Source organism: Sciurus carolinensis, chromosome 11 (genome assembly GCF_902686445.1).
Source record: "Sciurus carolinensis chromosome 11, mSciCar1.2, whole genome shotgun sequence".
NCBI lineage: Eukaryota > Metazoa > Chordata > Mammalia > Rodentia > Sciuridae > Sciurus > Sciurus carolinensis.
Genome location: NC_062223.1, coordinates 9,209,150 through 9,229,491, shown reverse-complemented (window position 1 = coordinate 9,229,491; position 20,342 = coordinate 9,209,150). Strand labels below are relative to the sequence as shown.

Genomic DNA, 20,342 nt, shown 5'->3' with positions numbered 1-20,342 from the left:
TTGAGAAGAACAAAGGAGTCCATGGCAGAAACGTCCTCAGATCAGGGCCTAGCATGTTTTTGAAGGGTTTTCTTCAAAATACGAGCTGCTGTTGTTGTTTCAAAAGTTGCCAGAATCAAAATGGAACTGCTAACAATAATAAATAAAACTGGGGCTTGGGGCTGAAGCTCAGTGGCAGAGCGCTTGCCTAGTACATGTGAGGCACTGGGTTCGATCCTCAGCACCACTTAAAAATAAATAAAATAAAGGTATCGTAGCTATCTACAACTAAAAAAATTTTTTTTTAAACTGGGAAGTTGTGGAAGAGTGATCTCATGCATGCCGACCCAGTGACAAGAACTATCGCAAAAGATAGCCAGAACACCCACCTTGCAAGGCTGCTGCAGGCTTACTTAGAAAATACTTCTGTGAGGACATTTGCCCAGCAATTGGCTGTACAGCCTTGAACTGACCCTGTCTTGTTATTGATCCTTGTCACTAAAGATTATTGTTTCAAATATAACTCTTGTGCTGGACATGGTGGCACATGCCTGTAATACCAGCCACTTGGGAGGCTGAGGCAGGAGGATCACAAGTTCAAAGCCAGGCTCAGCAAAAGTGAGGCGCTAAGTAACTCAGTGAGACCCTGTCTCTAAATAAAACACAAAACAGGGCTGGGGATGTTGCTCAGTGGTTGAGTACCTCTGAGTTCAATCCCCAGTACCATAAATAAATAAATAACTCATGTAATCCTTTCCGTTTTGTCAGTGGGCACAGGACCCTGATAGGCCAGGAGATATCAGTGTCAAAAAAGAACTTTTGGTGTCCTGTTCTCCCCACAACCAAGGGTAGCAGAAAAACACAGGCTCTTACCCAGTGTCTATCACTTATTTTTTTTTTCTAGTAACAGTTTTTTTATTATTGTACCAGGGATTGAACTAGTCCCCAGCCCTTATTTATATTTTATTTCGAGACAGGGTCTCACTGAGTTACTTAGGGCCTTACTAAATTGCTGAAACTGGCCTTGAATTCTTGATCCTCCTGCCTCCCAAGACACTGGGATTATAGGCATACATCACTGTGCCTGGCTGAATTGTCTGTTTTAGTTGTAAGAGTAATGTATTCTAGATACAATCCCTTTATCAGATATATGATTCACAAATATATTCTCCCATTCTGTGATGTCTTTCACTTTCTAGATGGTGATATTCATGGAAGTACAAGTTTTAAAATTCGATCTACCACTGAAGTAAATCTGCTTCTCTGAGGATTCTTTATCTGTAAAGAAAGCAGTATCAGCATGGTACCTTGCAGGTCTGGGCTAAAACTGTAATAGATGAGGCAGATGACACTCAGATCCCAGGCCTGGTCTGGCTGGACGGAACCGTTCCCTGCTGAGGCTCTCAAGAGAGGAGGGGAGTAGTGTGCCTGAGCTCAGGGTCCCGCGTGATCTCTAGGTCTCTCCATGCCTCTTTCCCTCTTACTTCCATTTGTGGTCTCTATCTCAATTGCTCCTTGAGAGCACAGACTTGTTGGCTCTGCCAGTTGCTGTAGCGTCATTGCCTGGCACAGTGCCTGACCCATAGACAGCACCCATCCACTACATGCTGAATGGGGCTGAGGCTATAGCTCTGTGTAGGGCACTTTCCTAGTGTGCTTGGGGGCCCAGCAACACACATGCGCGCACACACACACGGAATGAATGGATGAAGAGCAGATGGAATTCCTCACCCAAGGTTACACAAAGAATGAAAAAGCTGGGACTTCCAGTTCCCTGGCCAGGATGCACTTCCCTGATGCCTTACTCAGTGATATTAGGTGAACTTGGTATTTAGTGACTTAATGGCTTTTTTTTTTTAAAGGTTAACTTTTGGTTAAAATGGTAAGCAAATCATTCTGATACATATTTTAGGCCCCAGATACTTTTACTCTACCAGCAAGTGTCTGGTAACTCCAGCTCAGCCTTCTGGAATCCAGACTCCACTGAGGTACCACCTCCTCCCTTACCACTCTTCCCTGACCCCCCAGGTCTGTCAAATGTCCCTTTAGTGGGTTCCCACTGCACCCCTCACTTAACATATTATTGAAATTGTCTTCCTCACTAAACCTTAAACTCTTTGGTAACAAGGCTGGGGTCTGGTTTCCTCTGGTCTCCTCTCCCCTGTGCCCACACAGAGAAAATTGTCTGACTGTTACCCAGGAGTGGCTTGATGAATGTACTCTGAACCTGAAAGAATAATTACATGAGCCTCAAGTCTGACTTCATCCAGATGCAGCACTAATGAAAAGAGAATTTTGATCATATTCAGCTTCTTCTGGGGGCTTCAACTGAGATTACTTATTTTCCATATTTTATGCTAAGAAACATCACAAAGGTGAAGAGGGTGAACCTAGAGCTAGCATTTTGGGTCTGAATCTAGATTGCCACATTCCAAGTTATGTGACCTTGGGCAATTTATAGAACCACTCTGTGCCTTGGTTTCCTCATCTGGACTTTGAAATGTTAATAGTACTTATCTCCTGGTATTGTCATGATGATTAGATGAAGTCTCCTTTTCAAACCAGTTAATAAGTGGATTTATTTAAGGAAAATGATAGTACAAAGTAAAAGTGGCTCAAACACAGAAATTCCTGGGACCAAGAGGGGAGGTCTGTGAGCTTAGTGGTTTAGTGGAAACAGTGACAGGTGGGCTCCATCCCACTCCCCATGAGTACCCACGTGACCTTTGGCACTGAGCATAACTCTATGTGTCTCCCCTTCCCAGAACAACCAAGTCACCAAAAGGCAGTCTGCTCATCGAGCAGGTTGCCCTCAGTTTTCTAAGCTGTAGTTTTACTTCTGGCCTTGACTTTGACACTTTTTAAGTTAATAAACTTTCCTAGTCTGCTGCCCTCCTCTCCTTTTTCCTGTCCTGGTCCCAGCACATCCCATGCCCCTGCCACCACTTTCCCTTCTGCCTTTGCCACCATCTCTGCCCCTTCTCTACTTAAAAAAAATACAACAGGGACTGAGGATGTAGCTCAGGGGTACAGTGTTTTAGGCCCTGGGTTCAATCCCCAGTTCTGGGGGGAAAAAAAAAAACACAAATAAGGTCCACTAGTTATTTTATGGGATTTTCCGGGGCCACACTATTTTTATAACACTGCTAAGACACTATTTGCCGTTTTTCCGAAGTGTAGAGTACCTCCCAGAGGTTCCATGATGTGCGACACTGCAGCAGATGGCTTGCGGAGTGGAGAATAGCTTGTCTTCTATAAAACCAGACATTAAAGAGATTTGCAAAAGTGTAAAATAACAAATCTTATTCTTCATAAAAATACAATACTTCTGTAAACATGTAATGATGTAATGTGATTTGTGTTAAGTGGATATATATTTATCAATACATATATATATATGGGCTGGGAATTGAACCCAGGATCTCATACTAAACACACACTGTACTATTTAACTATGCCCCCAGTCCAATAAACATATTTTAAATATGCAAAAAATAAGCTGTCCCTTTAAAGTAGATGATTTGGGGCTTTTAGAGATTTGGGTTCTACCTCTTGTAGGCAGTGAAAAAACTATAGCACATCATCCCAGGACAGATTGGAAGTATTTATCTGATATCCAAGAAGACATCGCAATCTTGCAACAGCTGCCAACGATTGGAGGAAGAAACACACCATCTTACAATGCCTAGGCTGCCTCAGAGCATACCTGGAGCCAGCCTGACAGTTCCCATTCTAGTAACAGCACTGAGGCCTTGCATGACAAGAGCAGGGGATGACCAAGGGTCAAGGCACCAAGATATTCTCATTCCTTAAGCATGTTGGTATCACAGGTTATGAGAGCTGAACTGACCATTAAAAAATACAGTGGGCAAAGAGCATGGACAATTTTACAGAAATGGAAATACAAAAGGCTTTTAAACATATGAAAGATGAATTTCACGCATAAGGGTTATGAGAACACAACTCAAATGGGATACCATGTTTCACCTACTAGATAGGTAAAGATTTTAAAATTGGATATGGGCTGGGGATGGAGCTCAGTGTTCAAGAGCTGGGTTCGAAGGCTTGGGTTCAATTTCCAGCACAGCAAAAAAAAATTTTTTAATTAAAAATACACAAAAATGAAAATTTGATAACATACTCTATTAGTGAGCATGGGGAAAGAGAGACATTGTCATGCAGTGATGGATGAGCACAAGGGTTGCGACCGGGGAAGGGTGATGGATGATACCTATCTAAAGTACAAACGCTTATGCTTAACCTAATTCCATTCCCAGGTACTGAAACTAGAGCTAGAGATGCACTTGCTAAATAGATGAACGAGGATTTTTCTTTTGAGATGCTAGGGAATCTAACCTCAGACCTCATCTGCGCAAGGCAAACACTCCACCACTGAGCTACATCTCCAGCCCTGAACAAGGATTTTTCTAGAGCATCATTTTTGTTTGAAAGTGTCCAATAACAAGGGACTGGTCAAATGAAATACACACACACACACACATACTGTGGAATGCTGTAAAGCTGTGAAAAGAACGAGGCAGTTGTATGTATACTGATATTCACGTATGAATGAGTTTGAGGCATATCAGGTTAAAAAAAAAAAAAGGATGAAACAATGATCCAGACTGAAACCATTGGTGTAGTTATAAATTGCAGAGATGTGTACAAATAAGTTTATTTATGCACAGGCTATATCCAAAATAGTTCATTTGCGACTTAAAGGCCTTACCACTTCTAATTTGTTCAATGACAACTTGTCTTGACTCTTGGACTCCTCTCTCCCCATCACTCTGCAGACCCTGACCACCCTGCTGTGTGGCCAGAATACCTTACACATGGCCTACCTAGGCTCTGCCATGGCCACCAGGAAAGTTCTTCTCCTGAATGTCCACAGAGATCACTTTTCACCTCTTTCAAACTTTTGCTCAAGTCTTCCCAGTGAGGCCTGCCCCTGGCCACCCTAATTAAAACTAGCCCATCACCCTGTAGAGTTCCCCTTATCCTGCTCTTTTCTTTTCCACAATGCTCATCACCTTCAAATGTTCTATAATTCAAAGTGCTTAGGTGCTATGTTTATGGCTTATCGTCTGTTTTTTTCCTAGTTGAATGGAAACTCCACAAGGGTAAGGGTCAGTGTTTTGTTCACTGATGTAGACCAAGCATCTAACACCTAGCTGATATTCAGTAAATAGTTCCTGAATACGAGAAACTGGTAATAGTTGTTATACCACGGAGGAGGGAAGCAGGGATCTGAAGGAGGCATGGAAGGGAGATTTACTTTTTAAAAATATTTTTAGTTATAGATGGACACAATACCTGTATTTTATTTGTTTTTATGTGGTGCTGAGGATCAAACCCAGTGCCTCACACATGCGAGGCAAGTGCTATACCGCTGAGCTACAGCCCCAGCCCTGAGATTTACACTTCAGTACACACCTCAGTATACTTTGTACCAAATGCTTGTATTAGCTGGTAAAAATTTAATTAAAACTTTGAGCCTTACCAATAAAATGCAAAACTGGAAGGAGTAACCTGTACCTAACCCACTTCATTTGACATGATGATCCAAGGGCAGTTAGCCAACTTGCCCAAGATCACATGGCCTGGATTTAAACCCATATCTGACTCCTGAGCCCTAGTTCTTAATTGTTATGCCATTAAGCTTCTTAATTTAGGACTCTAATCAGCCAATTTAAGGTTCCAAGGTAGGAATGCTAAAGGACAAGAATGTTCCAAAGATCATGGTTTGTCTGTCTGATGTTTTCCAAGAGATAGTCTCAGTTCCTTTGGTAAGAGATCGTGGTTGTATTCTACCAGGCTGTTGACATAAATGGGAATACTGGACTTGGGGATTCTTTTGTGAGAACTTCCCTGTCAAAGGCTTAATCTCAGTCCTTTGTAGTTCGAAGTGCAATGTTCCTGAGTCCTGCACCCTCAGCTAGAGATACCCATATTTCTTCTTCCAAAGCCATCAAGAGGTCCGGATGAACTGCTGGGTGTTTGGAGATGAGGGAGGGATTTGAGGATGCTTGGTCTGGTTAAAGGGGATCGGGAGTATTCCCAGGAACTAGTAAAGGCTGGCTGTTATGCCTCTTGAACAGGGCTGATTGCTGGGAGGCCTTTTTGTCCTGGCTCAGGTAGTGAACCCGCCGCTGCTGTTGGAGCCAGTAGAGCATCTCCACTTTGTCCCACTTCATTTTGTCCAGGTAGCGCTGCCCCTTGAAGGTCACTGGTTCACCAAAGATTAATTCAATCTCCTTCAGGAGGATAACCAAAGAAGGCTCCATTTGATTGAGCTTCCTGTGGAAATAGCTGCGCAACTGATTCTCCTGTAGGAGGTGACTCATGCCCAATTCAGACCTTTGGAAGAAGCGGTTGGGGTCAGAGGCCTGCTGTTCAAACCACTCTAGTTTCCCCAGCAATACCTCCCGCAGCTGAATGGGCTTCAGGGCCTTTTCCCAGGCCCTCACCAATGCAGGCAGCTGCCTCAGACGGGCTTTGGAGCTGTACTTGATGGCCATGTCCAGCCGGCCCTTGTGGGGGACCTCCAGAACAGACCACAGTCGTTCCAGACGCTCCTGCAGGCTCAGGATCTGGTCCTTCTCCCCTTCCAGCCTCTGCTCTAGCACTGTGTTCCAATCCCACTCTCCTGGCACAAAGTCTGGCTCTTCATCTTCTAACAAGGGAGGGGGCCGCTGAATCATTGGGGACTTTTTGATGCGTACTGGAACCTCCACAGGTACCTCCTCTTCAAACATTTGGAAGATGACATGGAGGAAATCTGTCTCCTGATTGGTGAGGTACTTAAAGTAGTCATCCACAGACAGGGTGGATTTCCACAAGTTCAGCCAGATCTTATTTGACCGCTTCTCCCAGTTTTTACTTGCCTGGGGTGGTGTGGGAGAAGGCATCCTCTCAGGGTTGGACTGGGAAGCATTTATTCTCTGGTAAATTCCAGTCAGATCAGGGTTGACTATTTGAAACTGTTTTTTATGGCGCAGAAATGCTGAGGACAGGAAGTTTGACCAGTCTTTATCTGCTGCAGGCTCAACCAGAGGTCCTTGGTCAAAACAGAAATGGTCATTAGAGACACGGTTCATCAACTCCTCATAGACCTCCTTGGTACTAATGCCAGTGAGGCGATTGATATCCATTTCTTCAATAACTTTGGAGTCCAGTTCACCAGCCAGGTGGTTGTATAGGACTTTGGCCCCCTCAACGTGGAAAGAGTCCAAAAAGTTTCTATCAGAGAGCCGCACAGCTGCTGCCTGAACAACAATTTTATTTTTTAGCTTCAAAGTATTGGTCACTGGCTGTGGATAAAGTGGAGGGGATTTGGGGTGCAGGAGGTCCCACCGCCTGGAGGCTTCTTCTTCCTGGAAGCTCTTTAACATTCTCTGCAGCTCCTCCAGGTGATGGGCAGCAGCTGGGTGGTGGGTCACAACCCCCAGGAGTGGGGGCAGGCCAGAGTCCAATGCTGAGTAGTGAGTCCACTCCAAGTTCATGTTCTTTATCTTCTGCTTCAGATCCGCAGCCACAGTTTCCCCAGTAAGCTCTGGTTTGCTTTTTCCCGGAGCCAAGACCAGAGGGGTTAAGGGACGAGGGGGGAGTGGAGAAAGACCCAATTCATCTGCCAGCTTCCAGCCCTCACGAAGACAGGGCATGGACTGGCTTCTCTGTAGCTGGGAAAAGACATGTAAAGTGGGGAGGAGGGGACCCCTACTGGCGGGAGTCACAGAGTGGCTGGGAATTGGCACCATCTGTGAAGAACTGAAGTCCATGTCTTTCTCTTTTCTTATGGTAGGCAGCCTGCGGAGAGGCTTTCTACTCTTTAACTGCGGGATGGACTTCAATTCCTTCAATGGATCCAATTCAGGCTCAATAAAAAACTCCGGTGGGCGGCTGAGTTGGACCAGGTAGTTCAGGTTGAGGCTAGAGCATGGGACTTGGGCGAAGCCGGTGCTGTGAGGCCAGGGGATCGGGCAAAGCTTGAAAGATCCAATGGGGCAGGCTGGGGGCCGCTTGTCCATGCTGCTGTGGGTCTGCTCTGCCTTCAGAAGGGTTTGGAAATCCGCGAGCAGGCAACGGTAGACGTCGGGGCTGGTGAGGAAGACTGTGCAGTCCCTGGCAAGGCTGGCAGCCAACCGGGTGAGGGTGGCTGATTCAGTGAAGACCCTCGACATGGTCGACATAGTCACCAGCAGGTGCAGGTAGCGTAAAAAGAGCTGCTCACAGCTGAGCAGCACGTAAGCCTCGAGCCGCTTCCTCAGCTTCTGGTTGTTCTCGTAGCTCAGACCAGGTTCGGCAGGAGGCTCCCGCCAACTGCACTTTAGTTCGTCCAGGATGACGTTGGTGAGACGGAGTCGGCCTTCTGAAGGCACCCAGGACGCCATCCCGCTGTTGGCCAGCAGCTTGGCCACCTGGCGGCACAGCGGCGCCACCCTCAGCTTCGCCAGCGGCACGGTCTGCAGTATCGAGGCCTGCGGGCTGCGCTTCGGAGGCTCTGGGGCCGTCGGCCTGCGGGGTAAGAGTGACAGCGGGCTCAGCAACTGGTGGTAAAACCGATGGAACTCGGGATCTATCTTCGGGGGCTCCATCTTAGCGCAGGCGGAGCCCTCTCTCCTGGCAGAGGACGCCAAACGATCACTACGGCAACCAGGGCTCGAAGGCCCGAGTGCGCCTGCGTAGCCAGCGCCCGCCGCAGACGCGGGCCAGGCCCTCGCGTGCGCACGCGCCAGGAGGCGGGGCAAAGGGTGGCTCCCGGGGCTCCGCCCCCCGCGTCGCTGCGCCGGGTTGTCCTCCGGACTTAAGTAGTTGGGGTCAGCCGGGCGGTGACCAGGTCTAGGATGGCTTCGAACTCGGGGGACAGTGGGACCCTGTGCACGGTGAGAGCGGAGCTTCGAGTGGAGCCCCGCCCGGCACAACCTCAGCCCCTGGGGTGATCGTTATCTTGGGAAGCCGGGAAGTGGCAGGCACCAGGGCCGGCGCCTGTGACCACCCGGCGCGAGGGTAGCGAGGTCCGTGGCGTGAGCGTTGCTGGGAGAAACCACGGCCCTAGGATGATCAGGAGAGGCGATGAAGAAGGGGCTCTAGCCAGGCGTGGTGGCGCACGCCTGTAATCCCAGCGACTCGAGGCCGAGGCGGGAAGATCGCAAGTTCAAGGCCAGTCTCAGCAACTTAGCTAGACCCTGTCTCGAAAAAAAAAAAAAAGTTTAAAAAGGGGCTGGGAATGTAACTCTGGGTTCAACCCCCAGGAGACTACCCGTCCCCCAAAACAGAAGGGACTTGAAGAGGGGTCACGTGAGGCACGTCTCAAGGCGGTGGAGTGATCACAGAGAAGGTCAGGTGGTGAAATATGGTCAGGCCAGATAGGTCCCCAGTCCTCATAGTCTGGTCTCTGCCTCCCTTGCAGTTGGAGTTCGCGGTACAGATGACCTGTCAGAGCTGCGTGGACGCGGTGCGCAAGTCCCTGCAAGGGGTGGCAGGTAAGAGCTGGATAAACCTTTCTGGTACTCTGGGAAGAACCAAGCCAGTCTCTTAGTCCAGCCCTAATCCCATTTTACAAATGCAGAAATGGATACCCAGAGAGTGAAAGGAATATTCTGAGTCACAAAGACCCAGAGGCAGAGGCTAGCATGCAGGTCTCAAGCTTATCCTGCCAGAGCCCTGTACTGGTTCTAACTGCCTGACCTGCTCTGTCCTGAGCCTCTGGTGCCCTAGAGTGAGGAGTCAGAGTATAGCTCCTCCTATGGAGGGAGTTTCCTGCAGCACAGGCAGTTCTTGCTTGGGCAACAATCTTGACAAAGCAAACAGCAGCCTTGGCCCTGGTGCATTTTTCAAAGACCAGCAGGTCTGGAGGTGACCTGGCACAATCAGAAAGATTTGAATGTAGAGCCACTGGCATGGTCCTGGCAACTGGCTTCCTTTGATTCTGTTAAATGTTCATCCAGCCATTCTGTAGGGATGGGCCAGACACTAAGAGGCTTTTAGGGAGAAGGTTCACCCCTGTGCTTTGGTAAAGATGAGCATGTAAGTCTTGCCCAGGTGGCATTTACAGAACAGGAAGAGTGGTTCTGAGAGGGAAGGAGATGAGGTGGGTTCTGAAGCAAGGACAGTGACCCTGCACCCTGCCTAGGTGTGTGTGTGTTGGGGTTAGCAGGGTGCACTCTGGAGTCAGAGCTGTTTGGGTTCAAATCCCCTATTTGCCACTTACTGTAGACTTCATACATGTGACTTTTTGTGCCTACATTTCTGTAGTGTTTAAATTGGGATGATATAGAAGTTACCCTGGAGAATCGGTATGAAGAGTAATTAGCTAATACCTGTAAAGTACTTTAGCAAAGTCTTGGGCAGGTAGTAAGAGCCCAGTAAATCTCAGGGGACTATCAGAGGAAGGGCTTACAGATGGTGGTCTGCTTGGAGGGAGATGTGAGGGGACAGTTTTTTTGTTTTTGTTTTTGCAGTGCTGGGGATCAGGGCCTCATGCATGCTAGGCAGGTGCTTTACCACTGAGCTACATCTTCAATCCTGAGGGGACAGATTTTTTTTTTTTTGGTGCTAAGGGATTGAACCCAGGGCCTTGTGCATTCAAGGCAAGCACTCTACTAACTGAGCTATATCTCCAGCCCAAGGGGACAGATCTTGACGCTGAGTTTATGAGTGGGTTTAGGTTCTTTTTTGGGATGACAGGTGAGGGTCTGATGGAGATTGAGCCTTTCCACTGAGATCTGAGTGTCTGACCAAAGCTTTTCCAGGACAAAGTGCCCTCCATTTCCTTTGAAACATTACTGCTGGGAAAGCAGACAGATGGAGTTTTTGTTGGACAGAGGGCAGTCCTCAGCAGGTTTCTTAGGCACCAGAAAGAGACTTCTGGTGACCCTGTGTTTTCTGGTTTGGCCAGCCAGCTTGGGTTTCTCATGGTCTGGTCAGGGGAATTTCAGTTTCCAGAGAGAGGGGAGTATTGCCTGGGGCCTTGGGAAGGAGGGCTTTGCTCTCCCCACAGGAGTGAGTCTAAAGGGCTTCTAGCCCAAGGCTCACCCCCTTGAACCCTTATCACTTGCTCTGTAGTTCCTGTGGCCTCTTCTCTTTTCTCCTACTAGGCCCTGAGCTAACCAAAGTCTGGCCTAGTCACACTCAGAAGTTCACCAGCCAAGATGAACTTCTTTGCTTTGCTGGATAATGAGACTTCTGGTTCAGACTTAGGTTAGAAATTCAAAAGGGACGTAGCTACAAGGAGCTTTAGAAGCAGAAAATCAGCTCTTCTTGGAAGACACCAGGGCCTAGAAACCCATCTAGACCAGGCCATGAAGAAACCTTATTTGTTGTGTGTACAAAACACATTCAGGCCCGTATACTAATGGAAGTTCCCCTTGCCTCTCCCTGGCCTGTACAAGAACCTCATCTCTGTGCTCTCTGTTGCCTCTGTTTCCCGTCCAGTAGCTTTTCTATGTTAAATTCAGGGTGATTTTTTTTTTTTTTTCTTAGTTTTTTTGCGGTACTGGGGATCGAACTCAGGGCCTTGTGCTTGCGAGGCTCAGGGTGATTTTTTAAAGACATAACTCAGATAACATGAATTAGTTACTTGAGGCTCTTTTCACAAGAGTATATGAGAATCTTGCATCCTGTACACAGGGTGACTGCAGGGAATTCAAGGGGCAATGAGGACTCCATAGGTTCTTTTTCTGACACACTGACTTTAAAAAAAATTTTTTTTAGATATTGATAGACTTTTATTTTATTCATCTTATTTATATGCAGTGCTGAGAATCAAGCCCAGTGCCTTACACATGCTAGGCAAGTGCTCTACCACTGAGCCCCAACCCCAGCCCCACACTGACTTTTGAACTTGACCCCTGCAAACCACACAGAGCTCCTGCCCTCACAGAGCTAGCAGCCTAGAGAGTGAAACAGGATTATAGTCGTGCAGAGTGAGTTACTTGGGGAAAGTAGGAGCTGCTACAGGACAAGTGTGTAGGGACCCAGCCCAGCCTAGAAGTGAGGGGCTGCTTCTTGTGGTGAGTGGAGTGTCTGGGTTAAGTGCCTGCACTCTGGAGCAAGGCTTCCTGGAGTACCCAATTCCATAACTTACTACAGTGTGACTTCAAGCAAGTTTCTTCATCTCTCTGTGCCTCAGTGTCCTTACCTGAAAATAGGAATAATAGTACCTAATTCACAGGGTTACTCTAGGTATCAAATGAGTCAGCAGTGGTAAAATAAATCATCAAGGAGGACCTGGCCCTTGGTGCCTGGTCCCTCAGCCTCTGTCAACATCAGTACTCATGGACTGGGGAGATAGTTCAGTCGATAGAGTGCTTGCCTTGCAAGCACAAAGCCCTGGGTTCGATCCCTAGTACCACAAAAAAAAAAAAAAAAAAAAAAAAAAAAAAATCAGCTTTCAGGACAGTAGTGATACGCACCCTCCCCACTTTTAATGCATGTAACAGCTTTATTGAGATACAATTCACACCTCATAAATTCACCTATTTAAAGTATATGATTCAGTTAGCATATTCAGAGTTGTGCAGCCATCACTATCAATTTTACATTTTCATGATTTTATACAAGAAGTCCTAAACCCTTTAACTTTAATACTGTATTAATTTCTTGTTCCCCTACCCTGACTCCTAACTTATTTTCTGTCTGTAAATTTGCCTATTCTGAACATTTCATATAAATGGCATGTGCTTGGCGTGGTGGCACACGCCTATAATCCCAGCCACTTGGGAGGCTGAGGCAGGAGGATTGAAAGTTCAAGGCCAGCCTCAGTAAGGGAGGACCTGTCTCAAAAACTAAAAAGGGCTAAGGATGTGACTCAGTGGTTAAGTACCCCTGGGGTAAATTCCTGGTGGTGAGGGATATGCACAGACGGATGACTGGGGATGTAGCTCAGTGGTAAAGTGCCCCTGTATTCACTTCCCAATACCCCAAAACAGGATTCATTTAACATATGTGGTCTTTTGTGACTGGCTGTGACATAGCAAAGTGTTTGGAGGCTCAGGCATGTTGTCACGTCGTATCCAGACTTCATTTCTTCTTATGGCTAATATCGCATGGTATGGATATTGTTTTTGTTTATTCATTCATCAGTTGATGGACATTTAGGTTGTTTTCGCCTTTTAGATGTCACAAATAATGTTGCTATGAACAACCCACTTTTATAAAACTATTTGAAGAAGAATTTTCTGTTTCAAAAGTTATAAACAATGCCTAATTAGTATGCAGAAAGTGCTCACAGAAAGCTTCTTCAAGTTCACCCAGCTAGAAGAAAGCCTCCATACTGACCTCTGACCGTGGGAAGGTGGGTTGAGTTATGGGTGTCTGTCTGTCCCCTGCCTGCCGTGAGCACGGGTGCCACCCCTGTGCCGCCTTCTGCCCTCTCTCTCCTCCCAGGTGTCCAGGGTGTGGAGGTGCAGCTGGAGAACCAGATGGTCTTGGTGCAGACCACTCTGCCTAGCCAGGAGGTGCAGGCGCTCCTGGAAGGCACTGGGCGGCAGGCCGTACTCAAGGGCATGGGCAGCAGCCAGCTGCGTGAGTGACCACTGTGGCCTTGGCCTCTGACTCTCCGGGAGGGAGGTAGTGCACTGCTGGCACAAATCTAACCAGAGGATTCTCAGACTCTGGGTTGGAGTGGCTTTGGGACAGTGTGAAAGTCATGTGAGACTCCCTGCCCTTCTTGAGCCTGATGAAGAGGTAAGGCAAGGTGAGGTGACAAACCAGCCTGAGTGTCCAATACTTTGCAGAGAATCTGGGGGCAGCAGTGGCCATTCTGGGGGGCCCTGGCACCGTGCAGGGGGTGGTGCGCTTCCTACAGCTGACCCCTGAGTGCTGCCTCATCGAGGGAACCATTGATGGCCTAGAACCTGGGCTGCATGGACTCCACGTCCATCAGTATGGTGACCTCACGAGGAACTGCAGCAGGTACATCATCTGTAATGTCCCTGATAGTGTCCTCAGCTGTGTGCTTTCATACCTGATCCTCACAAGTACCCCAGGAGGCCCAGCCTACAGATAAGAATCTGAGGCTCAAAGAGAGTAAATGATTTTACTAAAGATCCCAGAGGATGTGAAAGGTAGAGTTGGGATTTGAGTCAAGGTCTGACCCTGAGGTTCCTGCTGGGAACTACTCACTGTATTGCCTCGCAGAGGAAAAGAGACTCCTAGATACAGGAAGGGCTGGGTCTGTGACAGGGTGTTTGTCCTACTGGGATATACTTAGTTGTTTACTCCTCTGTGACTCTCCTGGACATTATTATTCAGGACGGAACCCAAATCCATTCTTCTGCCCAAACCCATTCTTCTTGTTGCCATTTGCCCAAAGCCTGGAAGGGCATAAGCCTGTTCCTTGAATGAAACAATGTAGATAGAGAAGGTGGTGAACCAGCTGGCCTGGGAGCTGCTGTTTTGCTGCCCACCTGCTACTTTTCCTCCTTAGCTGTGGGGACCACTTTAACCCTGATGGAACGTCTCATGGAGGCCCCCAGGACTCTGACCGGGTAAGTGTTGATCTGGGCTGGGCTCGGGTGTAGAGAGAACCCAAGGTCTCAGGGGCTTGGGCAGGCAGCTTCTGGGCTTTGGCATGTGATGGGGTCTTTTCCTCTCATTTCATTTTATTCAGTTTATTTTTTAAAAAAAAAAAATTGTTTCCTTTACTTCAGGGAGTCAGTCAGTCACATGCCACCTTAAAGATTTTTGTCTTATCTGAGTAGAGCTTGTACTACTCCTCAGTCGTTTAAGTTGACTCATTTTTTTTCCTTCAATAAATTTAGTTGTATTATTTTTATTATTTTCAATCAATCACAGAAAGTTTCAACATGTTCCAAAGTAGAGCAACAAATTTCAAAAACTCTCAAGTCCTTGTCATCTAGCTTCAGGTTACCAATTCACTGTCACTCTTATTTCATCTACATCCCCAGCCCTTCTCTACCAGTATTCTGAAACATATCAAGACCTCATTTCATATCACTAAGGAAGATTGATTGATTGACTGACTGACTGACTGAGATGGGTTCTTGCTATGTTAAGCCCAGACTGGTCTTAGCAATCCTGCCTCAGCTTCCCCAAGAGCTAGGACTGCAGGCTCACAGTAGCTGAGGTAAATTTATTTTTAACTAGAAACTTGATATTACCACATAAAAATGAATCAACAAAAGTTTAAAAAAAAAAAAGGTTATTAAGCCTATTAGAGACTGGCCTGACAGGTTTGGGGACTGAACCTACTTTATCTTTGTCAAAGTGTAGATTAGAGGACATCAAAGGGGTGTAGAAGGCCTGTTCACACTAACCTGAGACTTTCTTCCTGATGTCTTCCCCGGGGCTGGGAAGTCATTGAATGGGGGATTGCATGTTCCTTAATGCCCTGTCACACCTCTCGGGATCTCCTTTCTGGTGGGGTGTGTCCTCCCTTCTCTTGGAGACACAGCCCAAGGGCAGGTTCTGGTTCCTGATGCTGGCAGACTGCCAGCTCTTCTAATATTGCAGGACTTAGGGCCTTGTTTTTATTTTCTATCTTTTGTTCACATCTGCCTCTCATTACTCATGAGATCTTCAAAATTTGTTTACCTTATAAAATACTTTCTCTTGCCTGTATATTTTATTTTTATATTTAATTTTCTTTACATATGAATTTTTTTTGGGGGGGTACCAGGGATTGAACCCAGGGACGCTTATCCACTGAACCACATCCCCAGCCCTTTTATTTTTTTATTTTTGAGACAGGGTCTCACTAAATTGCTCAAGGTTCTCCCTAAGTTGCTGAGGCTGGCCTTGAAATTGCAATCCTCCTGCCTCAGCCTCCTGAGTTGCTCGGTGTGCACCACCATGCCCACCTTTATTTTCTATCTTGATTAACATTTTCAACCTCTGACATAAAACCAGTGAAACCACGGTACAGGTCTCCCTAACCTCAAAATCCAAAGTCCCGATGCTCTAAAATCTGGAACTTTGAATTGAGTACTTTTTTTTTTGGAGGGGATGGAAGTACTGGGGGTTGAACATGCTAGGCAAGTGCTCTATTGTTGAGTAGAGTACATTTTTAAGTTTGGAATTTTGGATTAGAGATGCTCAACCAGTAAAGTGTATGAGTCTCTTCTAAAATCTGAAACACTTGGAAATCAAACACTGACCTCAAGCATTTTGGGTCAGGGTTATTCAACCTGTATGTTTGTTATTTCATGTAATGGATTATTTTGGATTTTGGACAGCACTGTCCTGTTTCTAGTGGTCAAAGTCTCTAATTTCACCCCTGAGAAGTTGGGGAGGCAAAACATCCTCAGGGCTCAGGGCATAAGTGATCTCTTGCCTCAAGTCAAATGACTCAGTATTAGTGCATGAAACAGCAGACTTTGATCACCTCACAGTTTCTCTGGGCCAGAATCTGAGTGTCTGGCTCAGGATCTCCTGGGGCTGCAGTCATTGAGGGCTCAGCATCGGGAGGATCTGTTCCCCAGCTTGCTGGGGTTGCTGTTGGCAGGCCCCGGGTCCTCCCTGGCTGTCCTCCCTGGCTGTCGACCAGATGCGTCAGCCCTTTGTCACGTGGTTCTCTCCCTAGGGTAGCTCACAGCACAGCAGCCGGCTTCCTTCTGTGCACGTGAGCGAGAGTGTGAGAGCCTCCAAGACTGAAGCCAGGTTCTTGTAATCTGATCTAGGAAGTGACCATCCAACCCGTGCTCCGTGGGGTAGAGCACACAGAATGTGAATAGGGGAGGTGCATCTCCACCCTGTCTGCCTCCTTGAGCCTTGAAACGGGTGGGCAGGTGGAGAGCATGAGAGTGGGAATGGCAGACCTGGCAGGGGAAACCCCAAACAAAGCCAGGAGGCGTGGCACAGCAGGAGTGTTTCTGAAGGTCAGGAAACTACCTTATGACCTGTATCTTTGCCCCAAAGTGGATGGAGTTGGCAGCCATTTGTACCCCAGGAAAAAGTGAGCAAGAGCTCAGCAGCCAAAGCTGCCACGAGATCTCCAGGTTCCTTTTGGGGATCAGCACCTGGTTTTGCCCAGATGGAAATGAATCCAGTGTGGGAATTTATATCCAAGCCTGCACATCTTCTGATAGTCTCTAGGCTTCCTTCCCTGTTCTCCCTGCTTTCTTTAGTCTTTCGTCTTCATACACTGTGCTGAGGGATTGCTCAGGAGCCTAGAGGAACCATACCATGCTCCTGCCTGAAACCCTTCTTGGCCCCCCAATGCCTGAGGGTACAGACTGGGCCCAGCTTAGTGTGGCATTCAAGTATTCCCTGGCCCAATTCTACTTGCCTGTGTGCTGAGGGGAGGGACTGGAAAGGCAGCTTCTCCCTGACTCCCTGCAGGGTCATGCCGCCAGTGAGCCACACTGCCCAGCATGCCCCCAGCCCAGGCTCTGTCACCTCCCCCACCTTGATGTTTTTGCATTGAAATCCCCAACATATCGCGGCATAAAAAAAGTGCTAAGTGCCAACCGCAGATGCCCCTCTGGACATGAAGATAAAGCAGAACCAGTATTCTTGCCACTGTCAGCCCTGTCGCCACGTGCTGGTGTGCTTTGCTGTTCAGTAGCAAGGCCTGTGCACCAGCCCACACTGGCTCCAGCACTTGCGTTTTCCCAAGTGTCAGGTCAGGGGTGATTTATTTGCACAGATGTTTGTGGCTTACTGGCAAGGTCCTGTCACCCTGAGACCCACCAGCTGTTGTCCTCATCTGTGTTTCCTTTCATTTATTTTTGGTACTGTGGATTGAACCCAGGGTGCTTTGTCATTGAGCCACATCCCCAGCTCTCTTCACTTTTTATTTTGAGACAGGGTCTCATTAAGTTGCTGAAGTTGGCCTTAAACTTGCCATCCTGCCTCAGCCTCCTGAGTCATTGGGATTATAGGCGTGGGCAACCATACCCAGCCTCACCTGTGTTTCTCAATCATATCTATTTCATATCTGAGATCTTTGAGGATGGAGACCATACACGTTCCCTGTGTGCCTGGCAGAGTGTCTGACTGGAGGTGTTCAGATGAATTGGGATGCTTTTTCTGTTTTGCAGGGGGTGGGTACTGGGGATTGAACTACTCAGGGGCACTCGGCCACTGAGCCACATCCCCAGCCCTATTTTGTATTTTATTTAGAGTCGGGGTCTCATTGAGTTGCTTAGTACCTCCCTTTTGCTGAGGCAGGCTTTGAATTCACCATTCTCCTGCCTCAGCCTCCCAAGCCACTGGGATTACAGGCGTGCACCACTGCGCCCAGCTGGATGCTTTTTCTTACCTTCCAGGGAGAAGTGGGGCAGAACCAGTTTCTGGGGCCAGGACAGGCCCTTTGCCCTCTCATGTTCTCTCTGTTCCTCGAGCCAGGAGTCAGGGAAGTGATGCTGGCTGCTGTGATGGTCAGAGAAGCCAACTATGGCAATTTAAGCCTAGGGGAACTGATGACTGCCAAGGGCCGGCAGAGGCAACAGGAGGCTGGAGAACTGGGCTTGGAAAGAAGCAAGACTGGGCTAACGAGGCTGCAAGCAGGGCTGGACAATGTAGGAAGGACAGGCTGGCCCAACGGGGCGACTGTCCAGGACAGGGATGCTGGCACTTGCCAAGGCACTGGCATTTTCCCCCAGGATTTTCGTTCAGGGGGGGAGTGTCCAGTTGCCTTCCTGAGAGTCCTAGACCATCCCTTGCTCCTATTGGACTGGACTCACAGAAAGAAATTGGCGGTTTGGGGAAGTGGGAAGAGAAATCAGATACTACAGAGCCGAAGGTAGCAGCCGCGCCCCCTGTAACCCTTCTCCCCACCATGTCTCACACCAGCACCGCGGAGACCTGGGCAATGTCCATGCTGATGCTGATGGCCGAGCCGTCTTCCGGATAGAGGATGAGCTGCTGAAGGTGAGCTGGAAAGAAGGTGGGGCCCTTCCTGACAGGACAGTGGGTCTGAGACTGTTGTCACTCTTCAAAGGTATGGGACGTGATTGGTCGCAGCCTGGTTGTCGATGAGGGAGAAGATGACCTGGGCCGGGGTGGCCACCCCTTATCCAAGATCACAGGGAACTCAGGGGAAAGGTGGGTAACTGCCCTCAACAGGAGGCTGTTCTCTGCCAGCGGTGCACATGGTGGGTGCCAGACAGGAGTCCACTCTGACCATACATCCTTCCCCAGATTGGCTTGTGGCATCATCGCACGCTCTGCTGGCCTTTTCCAAAACCCCAAGCAGATCTGCTCCTGTGACGGCCTCACCATCTGGGAGGAGCGAGGCCGGCCCGTTGCTGGCGAGGGCCGAAAAAACTCAGCTCAGCCCCCTGCTCACCTCTAAGCAGGGCCTCACCTGGGGTCTGTTCTGTCCTCCCTGCTGAGCACCTTCCCCCTGCAGAGGAAGAGGAGCGAATCCTGCTTGCTCAGTCTTAGGAGGGTTATTGTGAAGTTCCTTTGGCAAATTAAACTTTTATTTTCATATGGAACTTTGCTTTTGTCTCTCTCTGTGTCCCTTAGTGGACTTGGTGAACATAATCTCTCTGTCTCTGTGCTCTGCCCCAGGGTCATTCCTTATCTTTGGAGCCAGAAAACCTGAATTAAAATCCACACACTGGCCAGGTGTGGTGGCACACACCTGTAATCCCAGTAACTCGGGAGACCGAAGCAGGAGGATCAAAAGTTCAAAGCCAGTCTCAGCAATTTAGCAAGACACTGTTTCAAAATAAAAAGGGCTGGGGTTATAACTCTGTGGTTAAGCACCTCTGGAGTCAATCCCATACCAAAAAAAAAAAAAAAATTCACAACCAGGCTTCAGGCCCCTCCTTCTCCTTAGGGTCATAATGAGGGCCACAACAGTTGTATTTCTGTGTGTGGCCTCCCTTTTCCCCTCACTTGGCCGACTGGAATCAAATAGACCTGACCCGTGCTGGGATCCAGCTTTAGTTTCTCCCTGCGGTTGGACTTATAACATAGGAATGTAGGAACTTCGGGTGACCCTCTTCTCCCTGCCTTGGCAACTGAGGATCAGAAAAAGCAAGTTGACTGAGGAGGAGGAATGAGGCAGGTGCCCGGAGACAACTTAAGAGTTGCCGGAAGACCCTGGATTCGTCTTCTCTGGGCTCTTGCTAAGGTCAGCTGCCTCTTGCCCTGGGATTCAAGAAACAAGCCTGTAGCCCCCTATACAGGACCCCACCTCCCTTTAAAATTAATCTGGCTCAAGTTGATTTCTTTAACTCACAAGTTAAAAAAACTCTTAATTAACCTAATTAAGTCTTAATTACTAAGTGAGTGCTTGGCCGAGAGCCTGGTACATGGTAGGTTAAGGGAGCAGTGAGTGTGATTCTGAGGCCACATGGGCCCCTGGAGACAGCCCCGGAAGGTTCTTCTTTTAGCCAGCAGCTGCTAACCAAGTAATAGCACATGGGCCTTGAATTTGGGGATCC

At 48.0% G+C, this 20,342-nt stretch overlaps 2 protein-coding genes across 2 annotated transcripts; one reads left to right on the top strand and one right to left on the bottom strand.

The window, feature by feature from the left end:
• Positions 1-4,647: 4,647 nt before the first annotated feature.
• Ccdc87 (coiled-coil domain containing 87) lies at positions 4,648-8,587 on the bottom strand. Its single transcript, XM_047518125.1, has one exon. The coding sequence runs from the start codon at positions 8,574-8,576 to the stop codon at positions 6,018-6,020; it is 2,559 nt and encodes an 852-aa protein (XP_047374081.1). The 5' UTR covers positions 8,577-8,587; the 3' UTR covers positions 4,648-6,017.
• Positions 8,588-8,731: 144 nt separating this feature from the next.
• Ccs (copper chaperone for superoxide dismutase) lies at positions 8,732-19,385 on the top strand. Its single transcript, XM_047519475.1, has 8 exons — positions 8,732-8,864; positions 9,392-9,464; positions 13,369-13,506; positions 13,719-13,896; positions 14,411-14,471; positions 18,739-18,816; positions 18,887-18,990; positions 19,087-19,385. Exons 1-8 carry the CDS (start codon positions 8,826-8,828, stop codon positions 19,238-19,240), a joined length of 825 nt encoding a protein of 274 aa, XP_047375431.1. The 5' UTR covers positions 8,732-8,825; the 3' UTR covers positions 19,241-19,385.
• Positions 19,386-20,342: the final 957 nt, after the last annotated feature.

What these genes read in the sequence shown, in the direction of transcription:
- Ccdc87 (XM_047518125.1), bottom strand. Translation starts at nt 8,576, where the DNA reads ATGGAGCCCCCGAAGATAGATCCCGAGTTCCATCGGTTTTACCACCAG.
- Ccs (XM_047519475.1), top strand. Translation starts at nt 8,826, where the DNA reads ATGGCTTCGAACTCGGGGGACAGTGGGACCCTGTGCACG. An exon ending in GTCCCTGCAAGGGGTGGCAG is followed by an intron (nt 9,465 to 13,368) that starts GTAAGAGCTGGA and finishes CTCTCCTCCCAG; the next exon opens with GTGTCCAGGGTGTGGAGGTG. An exon ending in CATGGGCAGCAGCCAGCTGC is followed by an intron (nt 13,507 to 13,718) that starts GTGAGTGACCAC and finishes AATACTTTGCAG; the next exon opens with AGAATCTGGGGGCAGCAGTG.